Genomic DNA, 21858 nt, shown 5'->3' on the forward strand with positions numbered 1-21858 from the left:
ATCTTAGTGCACTGTTGACTGATTCTACTATTTGGGGGCCATGGGTGGGCAAAGCATCATGATTAGGGGTGTACATTGAAGAGCAAAGCAGCTTGTGGCAACTGGGAAGCACGGAGAGAGGAGACGGTACCAGGGCAAGATTCAGCCAGGGACCCACCTCAGACACTTACTTCCTCTGCTAGGCTCCAGCAACCACTAGGTGGAAACTGAGCTTTCAACACAGACCTGTGGAGCATTACATATCCCAGCCATCGCAGAGGGATTGTGGCCACCACTCTGTGCTGACCTAGCTCTCCCTATGACTGGTACATCTTATAATCATGAAGTAATTACTTTCTTTTATTTTGTTTTACTTTTAAAGTCCAGAGTACTCTGAGGACAAATCGGACTCTGCCCAGTCCTGAAACATTTAAGACATTTCAGCTGTCGTTTTATAAGACATAAAGAGGATTACCTGTGTTGCAACCAGCTATCTTAACTGTCAAGCTGTCTTTTCCCCCCTCTGTTTAGATTCCATCACCCAACACAAAGTCTGTGGCTTTAACGACTACCAGTTGCTACAATGAGAGACATCTATGGCAGCAGTTCTCAACACTCAAGAAAACAACCGTGGAGAGAAGGAACCAGCATACAGCTTAAGGCCTAACGGCACACATTACCTTGTGTGCTGCGGTTTTTATCTTCTGTATGGGGGGCGGGTGTTGCTGGAGATTAAATCCAGGGCTTGCGAAGCAAGCACTCTATTAAGCTACCACTCCAGCTTTGATCTTCAATACTCTTTTATGTAACTCATTCATGACTCATATTGTATTTCAGAGAAGCCTTTGCAGGCACCAGTTGGGTTCTTTACATAATACTAATAATGATCATGATGAAGAGGTCACAGAACCTTTGTCTTCAAGATACTTTACTCCCAATAATAGAATGGAAATTGATTTAAATTCTTTAGTCCTTAATGATCAAATAACGCCCTAACTTTCTTGTCTTGGACTCCGAGGTCTTTATTTGTGTGCTGTGTCTAGATAGCAAGGACGACCAGGAATCACTAAGATTATACTTCAGCTTCTGAGATGCTTCTCAGAGCAGCTGAGAACGACGGGCCTGAAAGTTTTGTGCCACGACTGTGTCTACCTTCGGAATGGTTACCTCAAGTTTCCCTAAGGAAAGTCAGCTGCTGGGACTGAATTATGTCAGGGGTGTCCAGCCCATGGCCCGGGTGTCATGTTTGTCCAAGGATAACTATGAATGTGACTAACACAGAATTATAAACTCACTTAAAAGTATTATAAGATTGTATGTGTGTGTTGAGGGGTAATTCAATTGCATAGTTCTTCTGAGTGAACTTCGTAGATGACCACACTGCATTGCAATTTGAAGCTTGCATACACTATCCAGTTGATCCCTCTTCTTTGTGCTGCGCAGGGTCTTGCTATACAGCCCAGACTGGCTTGGAACTTGCAGACCTCCTCCCCATGTCCCATATTTTGGCTTATGCTCATGTGACACCACATTCTCATGCTGCTCAGGCACCTACCAGAAATACTGCATCTTGGTGAGCTTGAAGGTGTCACTCGGCCCATTGCGGTTTTCTGTATTGGGATTGGTTGCTCATGTCAGCTGCTGTTTCCAACTCAGTAAGTCTCAACTCCACTTCCAAACTTTTGTCATTTCAATGATAAGCAATTGAATCATACACTATGTGATTTTGTGGCATTGGCCTTTCTTTTCACCATGTAATTAATGCTCTGATGATTCATTCATGTCATGTGTGTCAGCAGACAATTCCTCTTGTTGCCAAACAGTATTCTGTGGCATGGCTGTTAGCCGCTTTGTTATCCATCCCCTGAATAAAGTCAAGGAATGAAGCCCAGTGGGAATGGCCCTCTGAAATCTAACGCGATTTGTGGTGTCGTGTGTACTGGGTGATCCAGCAGTTCAAGCGCCTTGGAAGGAGTAGATCAAATGAGAACAAGAAATACCCCATTTGTCATTGTCTCCCTCTCTATAATCTGAATAATTCTGTTTTCCATCACAAATCCATAGCTTAAAGTCACCACTCCCAACTAGTGTTAGGAGGTTTTAGAGAAGTGACCAGGTCATGGAACCCTAAAAAGAGACACTCAGGGCAAGCTCTTTGCTTCCCCTGCCACATGAGGATACACCAAGAAGGCATTAGGATTCCCAAAAATGACTTGTTCAAACCGTTCCCTAAGTTATTCGTGCACCATGAACTTTAGAGTCTCCCAGTTCTGTTGGTCATTGGGAAAGTGCCAGCACCCAGTATGTACTACACCCAGGCCCTGAGGGGGGCATAACATCGTCCTGAGAAGCAAAAGAAGACAAGGATGGTCACTGCAAAGAGTTAGGGTGGAAGTCAAAGCAAGACAAAAGGAAAGCATGAATAAATCTAATAAATCTGTCAGTAGCCAGGTTTCACAGGTGTACCTCTGTATGGTGGTATTCCCTTGTAGGCTACCAGCTGAAGTCAGCATCAAGAGCAAGTTGCTGTCCGCTCCCTGTTTGCATGTGTAAAACCATTAATCTGTTTGTACGCAAATAGTAACCCCTTATGTGACCTAATGCAGACTTGGCTGATTAAATCCTTGATTGGTTGCCTTCGGTCTCCAGTCCTTCACTCAACTCCCCCTCCCTGCAGCTCATGGCTATTGAAATCTCGCCCTCCAAACATGTGGTTGATCTTTCTGGCAACCAGGCCCAACCAGAAGCTATCTAGTGCCGTCATGAGGAGGTTCTCTAGCACGACTTCAGGAATGTATTAAATGGGTTAAATCACCACCAGCCCCTTTGTAACATTATTCCTAATGTTATGGTTGAATTGGGGAGATTTTTTACTTTTTCTTAACAATCCTTTGAGATTCTGCAATTCAAGGTACTTTCATGCATCAGAATAAATATAAAAACCCAAAGACTATCATCTCCTATGTGTCAAAATAAATATAAAAGCCCCAAAGTGAGCATCTCCTATCTCTTTGCTCATCAGAAGCCATTAGTTGCTCACTTGAAGACATTGAGACGACAATTTTGAAAGTTAACTGCCTGTACTTAACAAGGCTGGGTGTGTGTACTGCACTGCTGGTGGCTTGAGAAGCTGACAAGTTCTTGACTTTCACACGTGGAAATCAAACCTAGCACCTCCTGCATGCTGAGCAAGCAAACACTGTGACACTAAGCTACATCTCCAGCCTCTGACATGATGACTTGAGGAAGCAATTTCTTGATCACCATGGAAACAAAGGTATTTATGTCCTAGATCCATGTGCTTTGATTGTAATAAAAATCTTCCAAGAGAAGACAAGTTGCATGTACTTCTTTAATTCCCTGTTGCTTTGGTAAAATACCCCTATAATATTAATTTTAGGGAGAAATGGTTTATTCTGCCACAGTACAAGTATAGTCCAGTATCACAGGGAAGACAAGACAGCAGGAGCCTGAAGCAGCTGGCCACATGACTTGCCATCCATAGTCAGGGACACAGAGCACTGAGTGCTTGCTGCTGCTGCTCAGCCCCCTCACCGCTTGTGTAGTCTGGGACCATACCTAGGAAACAACGCCATCTGCTTTGGTGAGTACTCCCTCCCTCCTTGATTTAACCTAATCAAGATCATCCACGCAGGCATGCCCAGAGGTCCAGCTCCTGGGAAATCCTAAATTCTGTCAAGTTGACAACACTTAACATCCCACCAGTGATGTTCACTCTAGCAATGCTCACCAGCAAACATTCATTATTCTGAAAAGAAATGGATGCCCAGAAAAAAAAAATTTCATTATTAGAAATCAACCTGGTAAAATGTCGGGCAGCACTGATAATTATGAAAAACAAGACAGTGGAAGAAATATTTATACTACAAAATAAAACTAGAAAATCACTCAATTTTACTATAGTCCACCACACAAATTTTGTCTGCACTATACAGTGAAGTTCCGGGACAGTAGCATGAAAAAAATGATATCAGTAGTGTAGATCATGGTTGATCTGTTAATGCTGTAATATTTGTCCAGGAATACTTCTGATGATTTTGAAATGCAAAATTCAACCACCTGCAGTCAAAGCCAAAGTTCTTAGATTTCCAGGAAGTGGGGAAGAATTTCCCAAGATAAGGTGTCAGCGGAACTGTCTCCTTTTTGGAGCCTTGCGGAGAAACCATTGCCCTGCATTTTTTCTGGGTGATGGGTTCCCACTCTTATCCCTTGGCCTTTGTTCCACCTTAGTCACAGTAAAGTTGGGTCTTTGTCCATTCACTCCACTCTGATTCTCATTCCCAGCCCCCCCCCCCCCATCATCCTTAGCTGAGGGGCCTTGTCATTACACAGCCTACCCAGGTAATCTGGGGTATTACCTTTCTTCAAGTCAGCTGAGTACCACTTCCCCCTAAACCTCTGCACGTGAGGTACTGCAGTTACAGGTTCTAGGGTCAGGACATGGGTGTCCTGACCAGGCCTTGATTCTGCCACCTCTGCTGGCCATCGTCTCCCCACATGAAACTGGAGGCTCGCTAAACAGCTATTTGCCTGAGACTTCTGGCAAGCCATTCAACTGGTGAGATCACCAGCCCACCTGCCCTGCTGTCTGACAGCCCAGGGTGCAGGGCCGGGAGACACACCCTCATGGAAAAGGGAGCCCGGGCACTGAGGTCTATATTCTGTGTTGTGTCCGCCCCAGACATGGTCGTTCCCAGCACAGATTAGAAAATGGCTGCTAAATAGCCCTGGGTCCAAACATACCAAGAGCACAAAGACAGTAGGTGATCTGTTCAATTATTGTGTGCTCAGCAATTATTTTTTTTTTTTTTTTTTGGTTTTGGTTTTTCGAGACAGGGTTTCTCTGTAGCTTTGGAGCCTGTCCTGGAACTCGCTCTGTAGACCAGGCTGGTCTCGAACTCACAGAGATCCACCTGCCTCTGCCTCCTGAATGCTGGGATTAAAGGCGTGCGCCACCATCGCCCGGCCTCAGCAATTATTTGATTTAATTAATATTAGGCTATGAAGTCTACTTTAGAGTTGTGTGTGGTTACAAAGTATTAGGTTCTCTGCTAACGATGTTGCTTTTTCTGCTGATTTAAAGCCGTGAAGGTTTCGCATGTGTCAAGAAGACAGTATCTGGTTTTCTCCCTCTACTCTTTGAATTGTTAACTGAAAGGCAGTAATTAAAATTATTGACCTGAAACTAAACAAGAGTGCACACATATTCTACAGGCTAAACTAATATTTTATTTGGTACGAGTTCCCAGCCTAGGCGTTCCTATTTTCCCAAAGCCTTAAGACCTTCCAGGGGCGAAACTCCACCTAGAATTCTAAGATACTGGCAGCTGCTATGGCTTTATTAATCTGGTTTCAATTTTTTAAGCATTTGGATTCACAGCTTATCTATGGGAACAAATGATTGTTCTATCTTGAAGAGCCCAGAGGGAAGATTTACTGAGAAAGTTAACTTCATATCCCCTTCTGCGGTCCAGCCAGTGTGATCCAGCCAAAGCTAAGGAGAGAGGAATGGCAGGGAGGAACTCCCTCCTGGGCTGGGCCAGCATCCACAGGGGAGAAGCAAGGGCTCTATCAGTCAACTGACTGGGCCAGAGAAAGCTAGAAAAGAGGAGGCTGCCAGACCTCGGGGCTAAAAAACCAAGAGCACCCTATCAACCAAATGGGGCGCTCAGCCAGCGGTGTGAAACCCAGTCATTAAATTATTGGGAACCGGTTAGGGGAGGCAAGAGAAGGACTCTGTGTCCCGAGAGTGTGAAGTTGCGGGTGGCAGAGACAGGGCAAGGGTTTGGGTTCAGGAGACCACAAGCCTCCTTCGAAAAACAATGAGGATGCTGTATGGGACAGGGCCAGTAGGCGCACGGAAGGAGGTAGAAGGCCCAAGACAGATCTCCTTTCTCGGGGTGATGAAAGGCTTGTGGCCACAGAGCTGAGAAGGAGCTGTGCAGCAGCCTTCTAACATGATCAGATCTTACAAAGGAAATTGAATATTTTGAATTCTAGCATTTTTTTTAAATGAGAAATTCCACCACGGCCCATGTGAAGGGTTTATTGCACATGGGGATCACCATGAGCCCGTGTTAGACCTAAACATTCTCGTGCCCCGGCTGTTCTTAACATTCACCTTCTTACAAAAGTCGAAGGTTGGTTCACACCAAACAGAAAAAGGACATAGTAGGACATTTATTCTGGGTCACTTACTATGCCAGGCCCCAATGGTCAGAAGCAGCTAGGATAACACCGCCCTACGAGAGCTCCTTGCAACAGCACTGCCCACAGGGAGGTGGCCTTGAAGGGACTGAAGACAACTGAACTCGTGTGTATCAGGTTCAGAAAGGGAGCAGAAAGAGGTCAGATTGTCACAGAGGAGTCGAGAGGCAGCGCTCTGCATCCAGGAGGGAGGAGAGGCGATTCTGGAGGGGCCGCCATCATACATGAGCCTCAGCCAGTGAAAAAAGGACCTCTACTTCCAATGGAGAAATGTGGAGAATTTGGACTGGTAGATTGTAAGGAACAGAATGAGTTTTAAAGGGGCTCGGAAGAGTGTACTAATAGGAATGCGTGGTGGTATTTGCTGAAGTAGGGGCAGAGCTGAACGAGGATGAGTCACACCGTGGAAGTAGGAGGAACTGGAACTCTTGATGGGTGGTAGTTGCAGGAGCAGCCGTCAATGGATGGGAAGAAACGAGAATTCTTGCGCAAACTGCTGTGTGAATCTAAGTTAGATGCTACGCAGTGTAGATACAGTCTTCTTTTTATTTATTTTGAAACAGGGTCTCTTTACATAGTTCTGATTATGTAGGCTCAGGGTTAGGCCAGGCTGACCTTGCTGAGCTCAACAGAAATCTACCTACGTGTGCCTTACAAGCGTTGGGATTAAAGGTATGCACCACCAAACCCGGCAGCTGCAGTCTGCAAAATGCAGTGGTTTATGTTATCCACCAATGCATTAGTCATCGCTAGCCATAGAGCACACGTTTTTATTGCAATGTAAAGACATAGACTGAAGGGCAGCTAGGATTGTGGCCGTCACCACACCAGCTTTTTCCCCAGGCTTGTTCTTAGACTCCTAGACCTGGATGATCTCTCTCGTGGCCGCCTCCCAGTTTACTAAAGCTACAGGGCACAGCACTGTGCGCAGTTGGGCATTGGCCCTGAAAAGGCAAACACAAGGCTACTAAGAAGAGTATCCCTCAGATGGGCTTCTGATTGTTCACACGGATGGCCTCGAAATTGAATGGCAGACTGTTCAAATGGACCATGCACCTTGGGAAAAGCAAAAGGACCAGACTCCAGCTAGAGGTATCATCAGGTGTAGATAATAAAACAGGTATGTCCAGCAAGCAAACAAGACCAGCATTTGGGCAGTGGAGGCAAGGGGATCAGGAATTCAAGTCCAGCCTCAGATACATGACGAATTGAAGAGCACCCTGGAAACCAGTTTTTTTTAAGTCTCACAAATTAAATGAAAGTAAGGACAAAATCTATGAGAAAAAGGCAATAAAACCAAAATAACCTGATATATTCAAGTAAAAAAAAAGAAAATATAATTTATAGAAACTAAAAATAACTCTATAATATGAATGCTTCTTGAGTGTCTAACCGTGGCCTTAGACATCCCAGGGTAGCTAAAAATGCAACCAGAAACACTTGTAGATGATGGCCCCACGTTGCAGTGTTGAAACATTGAGCAGAACTCCAAATACAGGCAGGTGGGGACAGCGTACCATCAGCCATAAGCCTCGTGCCATTGCAGTGTCGACATAGAGGAGGCGGAAAGGGTCCCTGGGCAGTACCAATGAACCTGAAAGCAGAGGAACCCCAAACAGCGAGCAGCTGCCCCCTAGAAAACACAACAGAGGCAGCCAGGTCTAGCACTGGTTTTGACTGGCTGTTAGATGTGAGTGTGAATGCAAGGAATTGGCCGTAGAAGATGAGACAGAGGTCCTGGGGCCTGCTACCCTGAGTTCTCAAACTGGCCCATGGAAGTACCTATCTCAGCCAGGCCACACCCTAGGGAGAAATCCTTACCAAGAAGATCAAAAACTGACCCTGGGCCATGGGTGGTGTTTAGAACGAGCGTGCCCTCCATAGGCTCGGATATCTGAATGCCTGGTTCCCACCTGGCGGAACTGTGTGGTAAGCATCAGGAGGTGGGGCCTTGTTGGATGATGTGTATCACTGGGGATGGGCTCTGAGGTTTCAAAACCCCATACCAGGCCTATCCCACCCTACCTGCCCCCATCTCTGCCTTGAACTTTCAGATCAGGGTGCAGGCTCTCAGCTACTGCTCCATGCTGGCCTGCCTGCTGCCATGCTCCCACTATGATAACCCTGGACTTACTCTCTGGAACTGTAAGCAAGTCTTCCAATTAAATGCTTTCTTTTAGAAGTCACCTGGGCCATGGTGTCTCTTCACTGTGATTGAACTGTAGCTAAGACAGCACATCTGACGTGGAAGACAAAGGATTAAGCCCAAGGTCAGCTGATACCTTCTGCAGAGGGTTCAGTATTTTGGACTGTGAAGACCATTATTATCTCAGCTCTGCATCAATGGTGCCGATGCAGCCTTAAGCAGCATGTCAGGGAAGGCTAGTGATTGCAGCCCCATAAGCTTCACTGGTGGCTACTGACATCTGATTCTTCATGTTATTTTCATGGGCTACACATAACATTCTTTTGTAATATAGTTTGAATTGCTTAAAACTGGAAAACTTTTCTTCACTCATAAATCAGGCGTGGAAAATAGTGTCTGGACAGTACTCTCCGGGTGCTGAATCAGGTGTGTCAGGATAGGAGTGGGGAGGAGGGCTCAGAACAGAAGTCTCCTTGACTCAGCACAACCCACACAGCAGGAGGGGGAGCTCTGGGAGGTGAGAACTGTCAGAAGCTAGATGCTCAAGAAAAGGGCCTACAGATACTTATCAAGGTCAAGTTTCCCTTAAAGTTGTGCAAAAGAAAGAGGGCTTTTTAAAAGAAAACACAATCGTAAATGATTAATTCAGGCATGGTGCCACCTGTCTGTAATCTCAGTGCTTGGGAGGCGGAAGCCGAGGATTAACATCAATCTGAGGCCAGCCTGGCTGATACAGTCTCAGGATGGCCTGCGATACAGAGCGAGAGACTGCCTCCAAAGGCCCAAGTTAATTCGTAATAGAAAGAAACGGCAAAGATGTTAGAGAAAGCAGTAACTACGAGATGGGCAGAGGAGATGGAGCATAGGACTTCTTGAGTGCTGAGGGAATGAGGAAAAACAGAATGCTGAAAACGATAACTCAAGGTTGTAGTAGGAGGAGCCGGCCTGCTTTTGCTCCCGGCCACCCAGCTAGCTTACACCAGAAATAACCGCATAGAAACTGTATTCATTTAAACACTGCTTGGCTTTTTATCTCTAGCCTCTTATTGGCTAACTCTCACATATTTAACCCATCTCCACTAACGTGTATCGCCACTTGACTGTGGCTTACCAGCATGAGTCTAACCAGCGTCCGTCTCAGGCAGGAAAACCATGGCATCTGCCTGACTCTGCTCTTCTTCCCAGAATTCTGTTCTGTCTTCCCCACCTACCTGAGTTCTGCCCTATCAACTAGGCCAAGGCAGTTTCTTTAATAACAAATGAAAGCAACACAAATACAGAAGGACCTCCTACACATGGGTATTTTACTGGCCAGGTAGTGGTGGCACACACCTTTAATCCCCGCCCTTGGGTGGGATGGCAGAGGCAGGCAGATCTCTGTGAGTTTGAGGTCAGTTTGGTCTACAGAGCTAGTCCTAGGACAGCCAGAGCTGTTACACAGAGAAACCCTATCTCAGAAGGAAGAAAGGAAGAAAGGAAGGAAGGAAGGAAGGAAGGAAGGAAGGAAGGAAGGAAGGGAAAGAAAATGAAAGAAAGAGGAAAAGAATATTTAATTACTGAAGATTTGAGCCTCCACATTTTAAAGTATATCACACATCTAGGAATATCAACCCCAAACAATGAGATTACTAAGATTTAAAGAGAAGAAAAAAATCCTTGGGCTATTGTGTGAGCTAGCTAGGGCTTCGATAGCAATGCATACACCTGATGGATTAAATAGCAATGGGAATTTTCTCTCTTGGAGCTGTAGAGGCTGGAAGTTCAAAACAAGGTGTCAGCAGGTTGGGTTGCTAGGGAGCCTCTGTCCCAGGCTTTTAGGTGCTGTCTTCTCCCTGACGCCAGGCCTGGCGTCCACCTCTTCCTATCAGGACACCAGTCTTAATGGACTAGGGCTCCACCCTCCTGACTGCCTATATTCCTAATCACTGCCTTAAAGAACCTATCTCCGGAACCAGTTGAGTTCAAAGTCTGGACTTCAGTATTGATTTTGGTACACACACAAACACACACACACACACACATGCATTGAATAGACATGTATCATATACATATACAGAAAGAAGCAGGTAGCATACAAGGAAACTCTAAACAATTTTATAGTAATGTATAACACAAGAAGAAAGTGAAACACTATATTTAAGATTTTCAAAAGAACGCATGATCTAAAATTTTATACTTAAAAACTAACTTTTCAGCAAATAGGCCATGGCAGGACACAAGGACCATTAATGCCATGAGCCTTGGAGGAAGAGTCCACTAAGAAGCAAGGTCTAGACAAGCAAGATGACTAGGCGTCAACTGGAACACTGCTGGTTAGACATATAGACAGACAGGTGGAGAGAGACAGACAGACAGACCTGTGAGTGTCGAAAGGGGAAGTGGAGTAGGCAGGAGCCAGAAGCTTTGACAAACAGACTGTTTCAAAACAGCAGGAAGGAAAGAGAGACTAGGGGAATGTGCACACACGCACATACGCCCCCACACACAAACATTCTCAGTGTTCATAATGGTGACAATATTGGTGTGAGTTCCTTGACTGTTGTAGGCACATAATGGCACCAGAATGTGCATATGCCATTGTATGCAAACACCAGCCGAAGAAGTTCTTTGTCATCTCCCATAGCTGAGAATGAGAATCTCAACTATGGAGGAAAGGAGGTTCCAATAGAATCAAGAAGACAAATTTTATAAACTCTTAATTTGAACCAAGGTCATGATACATTTATAACATATATGTATAAAATAGTACAGCTATAACAAGAAGTACACGTACATCCAGCTTTATCCACACACTGAATATCTTTTGGTGCCCAAGTAATAGTCTTTAAGTGCCATCTGTGAAGAAAACTACAGCAATACTTCTCTAAGACATGGCTAATTTTACATTGGCTAAGAGCATCCACATGAGCTGCCCTTGGGTGTGGAAGCCAAGGGTTGGCATCGGGTGTCTTCCTCAATTGCTCTTTACCTTAGTTTTTAAACAAAGCCTCTCACTGAACCCAGAGGCCACCAGGTTGCCCAGTGTGACTGTCCAGAAAGCCCCTGGGATCCACCTCTCTCTGCCCGCCCAGTTTTGAGTCATCTCCCCAGACCCATGCATAGCTTTAGACTGCCAAGTAGCTATAAAGAAATCTAAGGAAATGTGGCATATGTCACCAAAATCTGTAAAGATAAATGGTGGGAACCAAACGGCAGATCCAAGGGACTCACCATTGTCCCGAAGCAAAGAAAGATGTAAGATTCTTTGAGGTTTTCCCTGCAGGCACAGGATGATATTGGACCACAAGGAAGAGCAAGTGACTGGTGTTTTGATAGGGTCAGTTGAAAAAGATACAGTTATTTGAGGCCCTTTTTCAGATAGGGGTGTATGTGTGTGTGCGTGTGTGTGTGTTTGTGTGTGCGTGTGTGTGGGTGCTTGTGGTTTCAACCTGATTATCTACAGTTCCCTCCAGCTCTTTCTTTGCTCTAATTTTGGCAAACAATTTGTTTTTACCTCCTGGACAGTGGGCTTCACAAGAGGTTCCTATTTCTCTGGCTCCAGGGAGCAGCCACAAGGCGTCAAGCACCATGACTGTTGGAATCTTCTGGCTGGATGGATATTATAGTTGCTGACAGACCAGCTCTAGACTCTCTGAGTAAAGCAATCTGGGGGAAAAAACTACTCACATCTCACTAGTCAAAAATACCAATGGTCCCCAAATTATAGTGTGCTATATGGGTTTATGAGATGAGCATTTGGAAGTCTACAAGAACCCTGTCAGAGCCGGTGTTTGCTTCCTGATCTGGCCGTTATATAACTGTTATCCATAGCACAATTGAGGTACAGGAAAGAATGCTGTAGGTTATCCATCTTTTTAAACATTTTCAGAGCAGAACTAGACACAGAGTGCTGGGCAACTCACCTAGACTTTAAGGTCTGTGCCCTCTACTTGCCAAATCTCTGTGACTTTGTCCCGAACTGACCCCTGACTTAAGTGAGGGTGTGGGAATGGAAAGACATGCTTCACAGTGTGGATACTGTGTGGAGGGGAGGAGGCTCCACGGCCTCCACCCAGGAAACAGGCCTTATCTAGGCAGCACTATTCTAACCTTTGGAGGGTTCAGGAAAAGGAAGAGGCCAGAGAACGGGGTAGCTGGCTGACCTGCTGAGCAGCCATCCAGAGGGCAATGAGGGAGCCCCAGCGGGTCAGATGCTCATGTCCTGGAGGAGGACACACACAGGATGAGCCACTGGTACTGAGACCTAAAGACTGAGGAGGCGCCAAAAATTTCACCTGCTCTGTCACTCACCATCTACCCAGGGTTTCGGTTTATTTTTAGCTAATGCTCTCAGTGTCAGGGCTGTTCCTATTGGAGGCCACTAGAATTGGGGGTGGGGGAGAGATAAGAATGGAATCAAACCAGAGTTGCTGCGGAGAGAGAAAAAGCAGAAGAAATGGATCTGGGAAGGAATCGGGCTCTCAAAGTGGGAAAGTGGCTCAGGATCAGATGCCTGAAGGACAGGAGGCGGGATGTGGATGAGAAAACTGTCAGCTAAAGGGCCCAGCCCTTCTCTACAGCATCCAGGAAGTTCCTGTGGTATTTGACACGCTGCAACTGCTCCACCGTCCCCTCCACAGAGGTACAGAGTGGGCTGCCCTCTGAACTGTGCAGAGTCATTGCCTTTAGGGAGCTCTGCAGCTGGGTCTAGAGGGGGTTAGCAGACGGGGTGTTTCCCTGAGAGGACAGCGTCCTCAATAGAAGATGCCAGAAGGTGAGCCACAGAGGCAAAGCAGGCGATCTGTGGGACATTTGTGACAGTGGACCCAAGCATCCCACCCTGGGGTGGCCATTGTATGTGGTGGATCAACCAACCAGGCCTTCTCAGCTCACCCAGCCCCTGAGCTATCGTTGCCCTGGCGGGTAGAAAGACAGGATGGTCCTCCTGCTGCAGATGAGGACAGGCAGGGAGTAACTGTCCTACTGCAGCAGAGCTGCAGAGAAACAAGTCTACATGCCTTCATCAGGCCTCTTCTCTAAATGCTGGACGTGTACAGCCCAAGCACTGAGGCCTATGTAAGCTATTTCGCCCAACTTGCCAATTTCTGTGGAGTCCAAGGCAGTGGCAACGGCCACTCAGAGGTCGGCTCCTTTTTTCTTTTTCTTTTTCTTTTTTTTTTTTGTTTTTCACACCACTTTTTTATTAGGTTTTGTCATATGACATCTGTCTTGAAAATACCTCATTACCCTAATAGGTCTCTATAGGAAGGGAGGACCTCTGTGCGTGTTGTTGTTGTTTTTTTTTTCATTTCAAGATTTAAATGAGCAAAAGAGAGCTGAGCAGAAGAATCTGTGTCTCCCGTGCAGTTTCACCACCACCCTCGCTTGGCGACATCATCTGTCAGTAGCACGGGCATGCCCCCTGTATCCATCGTTCCAAGAAGAGACAGGGATCAAGAGTTGGCTTTCCCTGGATTCAGTTATCCACTACCAGCCATGGTCTAAAAGCATTTGGGTGACATTTTAGAAATGAACAACTTACAAGTTTTAAATTATGTTAGGTCCCATACCAACCTTCAAAGAGCCACCGTGAGGAATGGCAAAGCCAGCTTTGTGTCTCAGGTACCCTCCATGTTCTCTGCCAGCTTCCTCTTCCCACCTCCCCTGCTACAGCCCTGACATCTTCTGCCCTCGGTCTCTTCCATGCCCAGAGCAGTCTGGAGCCTATAGACCTGTTTCCAGTTAGGTGTTGCTGGACCGTCTTCTGCTCTAGCCCCACATTGGAACACCAAAGCGTTGTTGGTTGTTTTATACTTTTTATTCTCTTGGCTTTTTCTTTTGGGAGGGGGGGGCTCCAGCCTGTTCCCAAATAAATCACATGCGGAGTCTTATTTTTTCTTAGAAATGCATGGCCTTAGCTTGTCTTCTTTCTAGCCAGCTTTTCTTAAATTGACCTGTCCCAGCTACCTTTTGCCTCAGGGCTTTTCTTTTCCTTGATTCTGTATGTCTTCTACTCTTACTCTGTGGCTGGCTGTGTGACTGGATGGCTGGCCCCCGATGGACTGGCATCTCATTTGTATTTTAGTAAACAAAACCAATCTGAAGGTCAGAAAAGCAAAGCAGCTAGCCACTGACTCTTACCTTTACCTCAGTCCAAAATGGCGATCCTGCCTCTGGGATCTCAGAATGAGACTGAAACTGAGAGCTGTCTCCTTCCATTTTATAATCCTCTCTAGTTCTACCGTCTGGTTTTTATGGCTAACTAGTGTGGCTACTGGGATTAAAGGAGTGTGTCATTGCTGCCTGGTCTGTAAGGCTGTCCAGTGTGGCTGTTTTACTTTTCTGATCCTCTGGCAAGCTTTATTTATTAAAATACGAATGAAATGCTGCCATACCCTGGTGTCCTCCTCCCCATCTCTTGCTCTGTGATCTCTTCTCTTTTCTCCTTCTATTTGTTCTCTCTGCCTGTCCCTCCTATCCTTTCTTCTGCTTTGCTATTGGCTGTTTGGTTCTTTATTAGTCCAATCAGGTGTTTCCAATAGGCAAAGTAACACAGAGTTAAACAAATGCAACATAAAAGAATGCAGCATATCTTTGCATCATTAAAAAATATGTTCCACAGCATAAACAAATGTAACATATCTTAAAATCATATTCCACAAAAGTTAAGAGCTGTGTTCCTTGGCTGTCTTCATCAAAGTTCTGAGGCAATAATTCACCGAAGGGTAGATAGTCTTTTCAGATTAATAGCATAGACAAAAGGACTTTGGAGTCCCACGACGGAGGAGTTTCTTAATCACCTCATTGAGCCCATGGAGCTTGAGGTCTAGAACAGAAGTCTGCTGTTGGGGTTTAATAACTTGCCCAAGTTTATCCCCTTCTAAGTGACAGAGAAGAGATTCTGACTTCATTTGTGTGATTCCAAAGTCCATGTTCTTCCCAGACATGCTTCCAAAATGCTCTTTGTGGGTCAGTTCCTGCCAGTCTATAGTCTTTTGCCTCCTGCCCCAATGCCCCATCTCAGTAAAACCAATGCCTAGAACTAATAATATTCCAGCCACACCCCTTCCTCATCCCCTTAGCGACCTCTCTATGAAGGCCGACATGTACAGGAGGCAACCTGTCTTGGCACAAAGAAAGCACCCTTACAAATCCAAAATATTCCAGCCCCAAGTGGTCACGGCTTCTAGAATGCAATTTCCTTTTCACAATAAGTCATGAATCAGCCTGCCAGCAGGCATCACTTAAACCTCAGTAACTAATACAGACTCCGAGGGAGAAGGGGAGCCAAGCCGATTTAGCCCAACTCAGTACGTTTACCACGTGAATCCTCTCACAATGAAATGCTAACTTAGAGGTTATATAGAATTAACAAGCAACAAATGCTTACTCTGCCTAACAAGATAAGCTGCCCCTTGGGGACAAACTTAATAAATAAATCAAACGTGATGGCTGCATACTTTAAATGAAATAGACAAAATTTCCCAAGCCCCGAGTAGGGGCAAACAAAGGATGAGACCAGAGAATAGACTTGAGGAAAGTTAAAGTCGTGTCCAGGACTCCACAGCCCAACCTAAACTGGATTGTGCTAACACAGTTGGCGCTGCAGGGATGAGGCAGGGAACTGGACGGATCCACAGTAGGAGGTCCTCAACCTGCAAGGAGCGTGCCTCCACGTTCAAACATTCCCGCTCGATGAAGCTTCAGATTGCCGTCAGAGTCAAAAACAGGGCCGTCAGAGTGCTCAGAATTTCGCGGTTAATGTGGGTAAGTAGAAGTGCTCTGGTAAATTCGATGTAGCAGGCAGAGGACCCTCCGAGCTTCATCCAAACAGCTGTGACCCCACTTTCATGATTCCCCCGGGGATGGGCCTTGTCAGCTATTCTAGAAGGGAGAAGGGAGTTTTGGGATCCTCATCTGAGAATCATCTACTCTCTCTGTACTTTCCAGACATACTGTATGTAATTTTACCCAAATTGTGCATGGCCTCATGGTCTCAGGTGCTGGACAATACAGCCTGTGGAAGGGGGACTGACGGGGAGCCTCCACCTCCGTAGCCACTGGCAGGTGCAGTGTTAGCCACACTGGAACTTCCTGGTGCCATGCCTGCTTTGGGGTCACTCATGATCCTGTGAGTAGTCCCTCCCTCATGATCTGTACATAAACCCAATAAACTTATTAGTTCCCCGAGTTGTACTCTGGGGGAGTAGCACTTTGGTTGGTTGTCTGTGCTCTACAAGAGGAGGCTAGACATCGGTGGGTGTCCACAGTGAAACAGTTCTCAGCTTCCTGTCCCAGCCACCTGCTACCATGCTTCCCCGCCGTCATGAACATCTAGACCTCTAGAATGATAAGCCAAAATAAACTCCTCCTTAAATTGCTTTTTGGTAATGGTATTTTATCACAGCACCAGACAGGTGACTAATACATGAGCCAATAAAGGAACCATTAGGACTGCCTGACTCTCTGACCTGGACCACAGGGGAACTGGGTAGCGATATTAGCTTTGCTTTCATACATAGTAAGAGGAGATAAGGAGTCCGAGGAGAAAGATCATGAATTAAAGTGGACATGGTGGTGCGTGTCCATAATAGCAGCACTCGGGTGGAGGCAGGAGGATTATGACTTCAGGGAAACCCCGGGCTCCATGGAGAGTTCAAGGACATCCTGGGTTACATGGGGAACCATGGGGCACTTTGAATGTAATTGATCCCCATAATACTCATCGGGTGTGGCACTATCAGGAGGTGTGACTTTCTGGAGTAGGCATGGCCTTGGTGGAGGAAGTGTGTCACTGTGGGGGTGGGCTCTGAGGACTCCTATGCTCAAACTATGCCTTGTTCCACCCACTTCCTGTTTCCCATGTCCCATCATGACGATAATGGACTAAACCTCTTAAACTAAAAGCCACCAAGTTAAATGTTTTCCTTTCTAAGAGTTACCGTGGTCATGGTGTCTCTTCACAGCAACAGAAACCCTAAGACATTCTGTGGAGATGCTGCATCTTTTCTCACATGCTCGTCTTACATACGCAAGGCCCTGGCTTTGCTCTGTAGCACTGGAAGGGAGGGAAAGAGAAGGGAAGGGAAAGGAGGAAAATGTGGGTTAGAATTTGCGCTAGTTCTATCTTCTGATCCTACAGGAGCCTAATAAAGATATGGAGGAGGCAATGGGATAGAACGCTGGGAAAGGGCATCTTCCTGCCAGGTCAATGACGCAGACAAGCTTTGTGACAAAAGTGTGACACAAGCCCCACTTGCGGCTCCCTGATTAGAAGCTTGAAGGTGTTTCTGTGCTGCCTGCGAGGCAGGCTCAGTTGCCCCAGTATTTCAAGGTTCATTGGGCCCCTAGGGAAACCATGAACCGGCTGCCCTTGCTGGCTCCTGGCCCCCTCCTCACCCCCAGGTGCAGTGATACCTCAGTTGATCTCCTAGCGAAGAACTTCATGTTTCTGTGCTGAGTACATCATGGAGGTTGTGCCCTGAGCACCACAGATGCTACCGTTCTCTTGTTCTGTCTCTGTGTACAGTCAGTGGTCAGTTCCTGTGGGTCTCCAAATGCTCAACTCCATTCCAGCTCCTTCTGTGTGTGCTGGCCCTGGGCTCGCTACATCTGCTTGTGCTGCAACTTATCTTTCTGTGGGAGTTAAGGAGTTGAGCTTCAGCTCCACACCAGGACGGCTCTCGGGGCCAATGATCTTGTACATGCACATGGTTGCTCTTGGCCTAAATTTTTAATAAATTACCGTTTTCTTATCTGAGCACACAAAAGACTTTAAGTGCAAAAACTTAAGCACCATGTATAATAATGTTTCCCATGTAAGATTGGCAGGCTAGCCTCATCGTTGCTTTGGTTTTCTTGGAGATCACTTTGATCTGGGGCTCTACTGTGAGCCCGATGACTCCTTTGAGGACTGTGCCAAGGCAGATGCCAGGGTCGAACTCATTAGAAACCCACCCTGTGTGAAGCCAGCCTGGCTGCAAGGTTGATCCAGTAAAGCCAGGGATCAAAGATGGTGAGCTGAAACCCTTCCTTTCTCGGCTGAAGCTCTGAAGGTGTCAACCAGGGCACCAGGCTGGGCTCATCAGAGCATCTGCTCCTTCCCCTAGCTCTGCACAAAATGACTTTGCCTAGGCCCCTCCCTATTCCTGGGGCCTCAATATGCTACCTAAATCCTCATGCAGTTGGCTGCTGTGTGTATTACACAGAAAACCAAGAAGGTGGGGCGAATGAGTCCGGTCAACACCAAGAATGCCTAGGGAAGCTACTGGCCCCAAGTGGTCACCTAGATCGCTCAGGGTCTCCCTGGATGCTTCTTGGGATCAGTCACACCTCCCAGGCTGCATGCTAAGTGTGCCTTAGTTCTTCTACCTCCTCCCTCTCTCTGCCTAAAGAATATGCCAAGTCCAATCAATGACCCTGCTCAACCGTTGGGTGAGCTGATGGCAAAGGCATCTGTGTAGAAGGCTGGGGGAGGGGCTAATAGCAATAACAAGGAATCAGGGTCTGGGACTCCAGGGCCATCACCATGACCACAGCAGGATTCAGGGCACAGTCAAGAAGTTCAAAGTCCTCAGCTCCTAACAATCACGGATCCAGTCCCACCTGAGCTCAGCAGCACCTCCAACTCTAACACTGAAATCAGCCTCACTGTGACCAAAAACCCACCCATGATCCACCTCCACTAAAAGAACCAGGCCCTGTCTGGCCAACCAAAGCACACAGACAGGGCACAAGAGCTGAAGTTACAGCCACGTGATCCTTCTTGGAGGCCTGTTCTGTGAGGCCCTGTAAGGATGCAAGGATGAAAAGCGCCACTCAAGCTCAGGTTCAGAGTAGCCCACAGGGGTGTGCAAGCCGTGTCTGTCAGGGATGTGGGCTCCCTGATCTGTCCTCAGCCTAGGAGAACATCCCTCCTCACGTGGATGCACACTTACATTTTAGAGTTAAGGGATAGAGTTGTAGGCGTAGACAGCTTGGAGACTGGCCGTGAGTAAGATGATGTGGTTCTCAGAGTGTGGCTCAGCCCAGGGAGGGGCTGGAAAGGGAGGAAGAAGGCACTGGAAAGGGAGGAAGAAGGGAGTTGGTGGGTCCTCCAAGAAAGCCTAGCTCAACTTCCTCTTAGCAAAGGAAGCAGAGACTTCATCAAGAACCACTCAAGATGTTGACTCAAAAATGGGATGGAAACTTAGGCCCAAACTTTTCCTTCCAGGTCTTCTGGTCCTTGTAGCCATGTGACTTCCCGGAAACCACGTGGCTTCAAGAAGACAAGGCAAGGCTGCTGGAACATAACAGGGTGGCCACAGGAAACAAGTGCTTCATAAAGGAAGGGCAATGGCGTCAGAGGTGACGTAAGACAACCTGTAACTGAGGTAGCTAAGAGACAAATGAAAGACCAAAGCCACTGGGGCTCTCAGGCAGCGAAGAAGTTACCCTGGCTTCAGAAGGTGTGAAGGTAACGGGTTCAGGAGAAGGCTACGTGTTCTTCTGGGACACGACCCAGGCAGAGGAAAAGGGAAGTGTAGCTGACAGGCACGTTTGCATGCCCAGGGTCTGACCTGTCTAACCCACGCAGGAGCTGAGTGGAATGTAAATCCCTACTCGGTTAGCACAAGTGGAGTTGTGAGTAGGCACGTATAAGGACCCAGCTGTTGTGATATCTGACTATTCTCTCTTTCATGACCATGCTTACCCATTCTTGTTCAACTCTAGATTTTTCTGTTCTGTCCAAGCCCTCGTTGTTCTTGGGGTAGTTTTCCTTTGCTTGGAACGTCATTCATTCTTAGTATGTTAATGTCTCAAGGAGGTCGACTGACCCTGGCTAGAGAGACATCCCCACCTCACCTCGGCATTGTCCTTTCCCAGGAACCTCAGGCGCTCTAGCAGTGACCTCTGACCCGCTCTTCATGCTCCCAGCAGGAGCATATTAAGGAACTAGTACACAAATTCCTCAGGTCCAGAGGTTACAGACTTCGTACACATCCCATGCTGTGTAGGCCTCATCAGGGCTTGCCGTTGTGTTCTGGGAGAATGTCTGAAAACTGCTAAGCCTTGGGGAAGGTTTAAAGGCTGTTGTTTGAGGGGTTGGGAGAGACAGCTATACTGGTAAAGCATTTGCCGTGCAAGCCTGAGGACCCGAGTTTGATTTTCCATGTCCCACGTGAAAAGCCAGGGACAGTGGCACATGTGTATAACCCCAGAGCCAGGGAGGAAGAGATGAGCCACCAGCTAGCTCAATCGATGAGAGCCAGGCTCTGGGAGACCCCATTGCAAAGACAGGATGTGAAGCAACCGAAGAAGCCCCCAAACTCAATCTGGCCTCCACATACACACACACACATCCACAACACATGCATACACAACATACAAACACACACATGCACCCACAGGCATACACACATAACACATGTATGCACAATATACATGCATGTACAACATACATGTGCAACACAGGCACACACATAATATATAGAAATGACACGCATGTATGCACAACACACATGTGCACGCACGGGTACACACACATAACACACATATACACAACACAAATCCATACATAACACACACACACAGTGATGTTTGGAGTACTTTTTCCCCCAATCTTCCTTTTATCCGAATGACGGGCCGTTGTTGGAAATTCACTGCTGGTGTCTGGGTTATTAGAACCTCACGTGCCACAGACAGACTCCAACGCAAGGGTCACTTGCAAACCGAAGAAACTTAGGTATGAATCCCGTAACCAGAGAAAGTTGCTTTTTCGATTTTAAGGAACCATTGTTTTCTAGGTCAAGCTGTGTTTGTTGTCATGTCCAGAGTCACTCCAGTGAGGCTCTGGTTATCACAACCACACAGAGACAGCTGATCAGTCTTCACTGCGGGGTGGAAGCGGCGGCATTTTCAAGATTTCTGGCTTCACCCTTTTAACCCAAAGACTAACTATAAATAGACACGAAGTCTGGGGTTTCCATGGCTGAAGCCTGCTATAAATAGCTTCAGACATTTTCCCACTTCATGCTCTCTAAAAGAACATTCTCTACTTCCCTTCTTGGATAACCTCTGGGGATAGAGCAAGGCCACATTCAGAATTTTATTAAGGGAGCTTTGACAGGACTGCTAATGAGCCTACCAGCAAGCATGCGTGTCCCTCAAATATGAAAACAAACCTGCGGATGAAATATTTCAGAAGCGTGCTCAGCTACACAGAGATTTAAGTGTAAACATAGTTCTAGAAAAGACATTTCAACATGAGCAAGCTGTTGATATTTGCATCCACTTTCTCATGTCCCTGGGAATTTTCTTCTAAAACACAAAATTAAGCCTCAGGCTCATCCTTTACCAGTTCTGAAGAGAAACAAGTTTACTCTGCTTTCCTTCCTTAGGTGGGCCACAGTGGGGTGTGACAAAAGGGCATTGCCTTCAACACTGTCAAAACACCACCCAGAAAAGGAGGAGAACTAGCTACCTGGCGTTCAGAAAGTCTGTCTTCTTCCTTGAGAATGTTCTTGGAGCCCCAACTCACTCACTCA

The 21858-nt window shown here is 46.6% G+C and overlaps 1 protein-coding gene across 5 annotated transcripts in view; it reads left to right on the top strand.

Annotated features, from left to right (window-relative positions):
• The window catches only part of Mcph1 (microcephalin 1), a 199832-nt gene extending 197937 nt beyond the window's left edge, over positions 1 to 1895 (top strand). For all 5 annotated transcript variants that reach the window (XM_075986286.1, XM_075986284.1, XM_075986287.1 and 2 more), the window contains one exon: positions 511 to 1895. In XM_075986286.1, the coding sequence (XP_075842401.1) occupies positions 511 to 566 (56 nt within the window). In that variant the 3' untranslated portion in view covers positions 567 to 1895. The remainder of the gene's footprint in view (positions 1 to 510) is intronic.
• The last annotated feature ends 19963 nt before the right edge of the window (positions 1896 to 21858 follow it).

This window comes from Microtus pennsylvanicus, chromosome 9 (genome assembly GCF_037038515.1).
Source record: "Microtus pennsylvanicus isolate mMicPen1 chromosome 9, mMicPen1.hap1, whole genome shotgun sequence".
NCBI lineage: Eukaryota > Metazoa > Chordata > Mammalia > Rodentia > Cricetidae > Microtus > Microtus pennsylvanicus.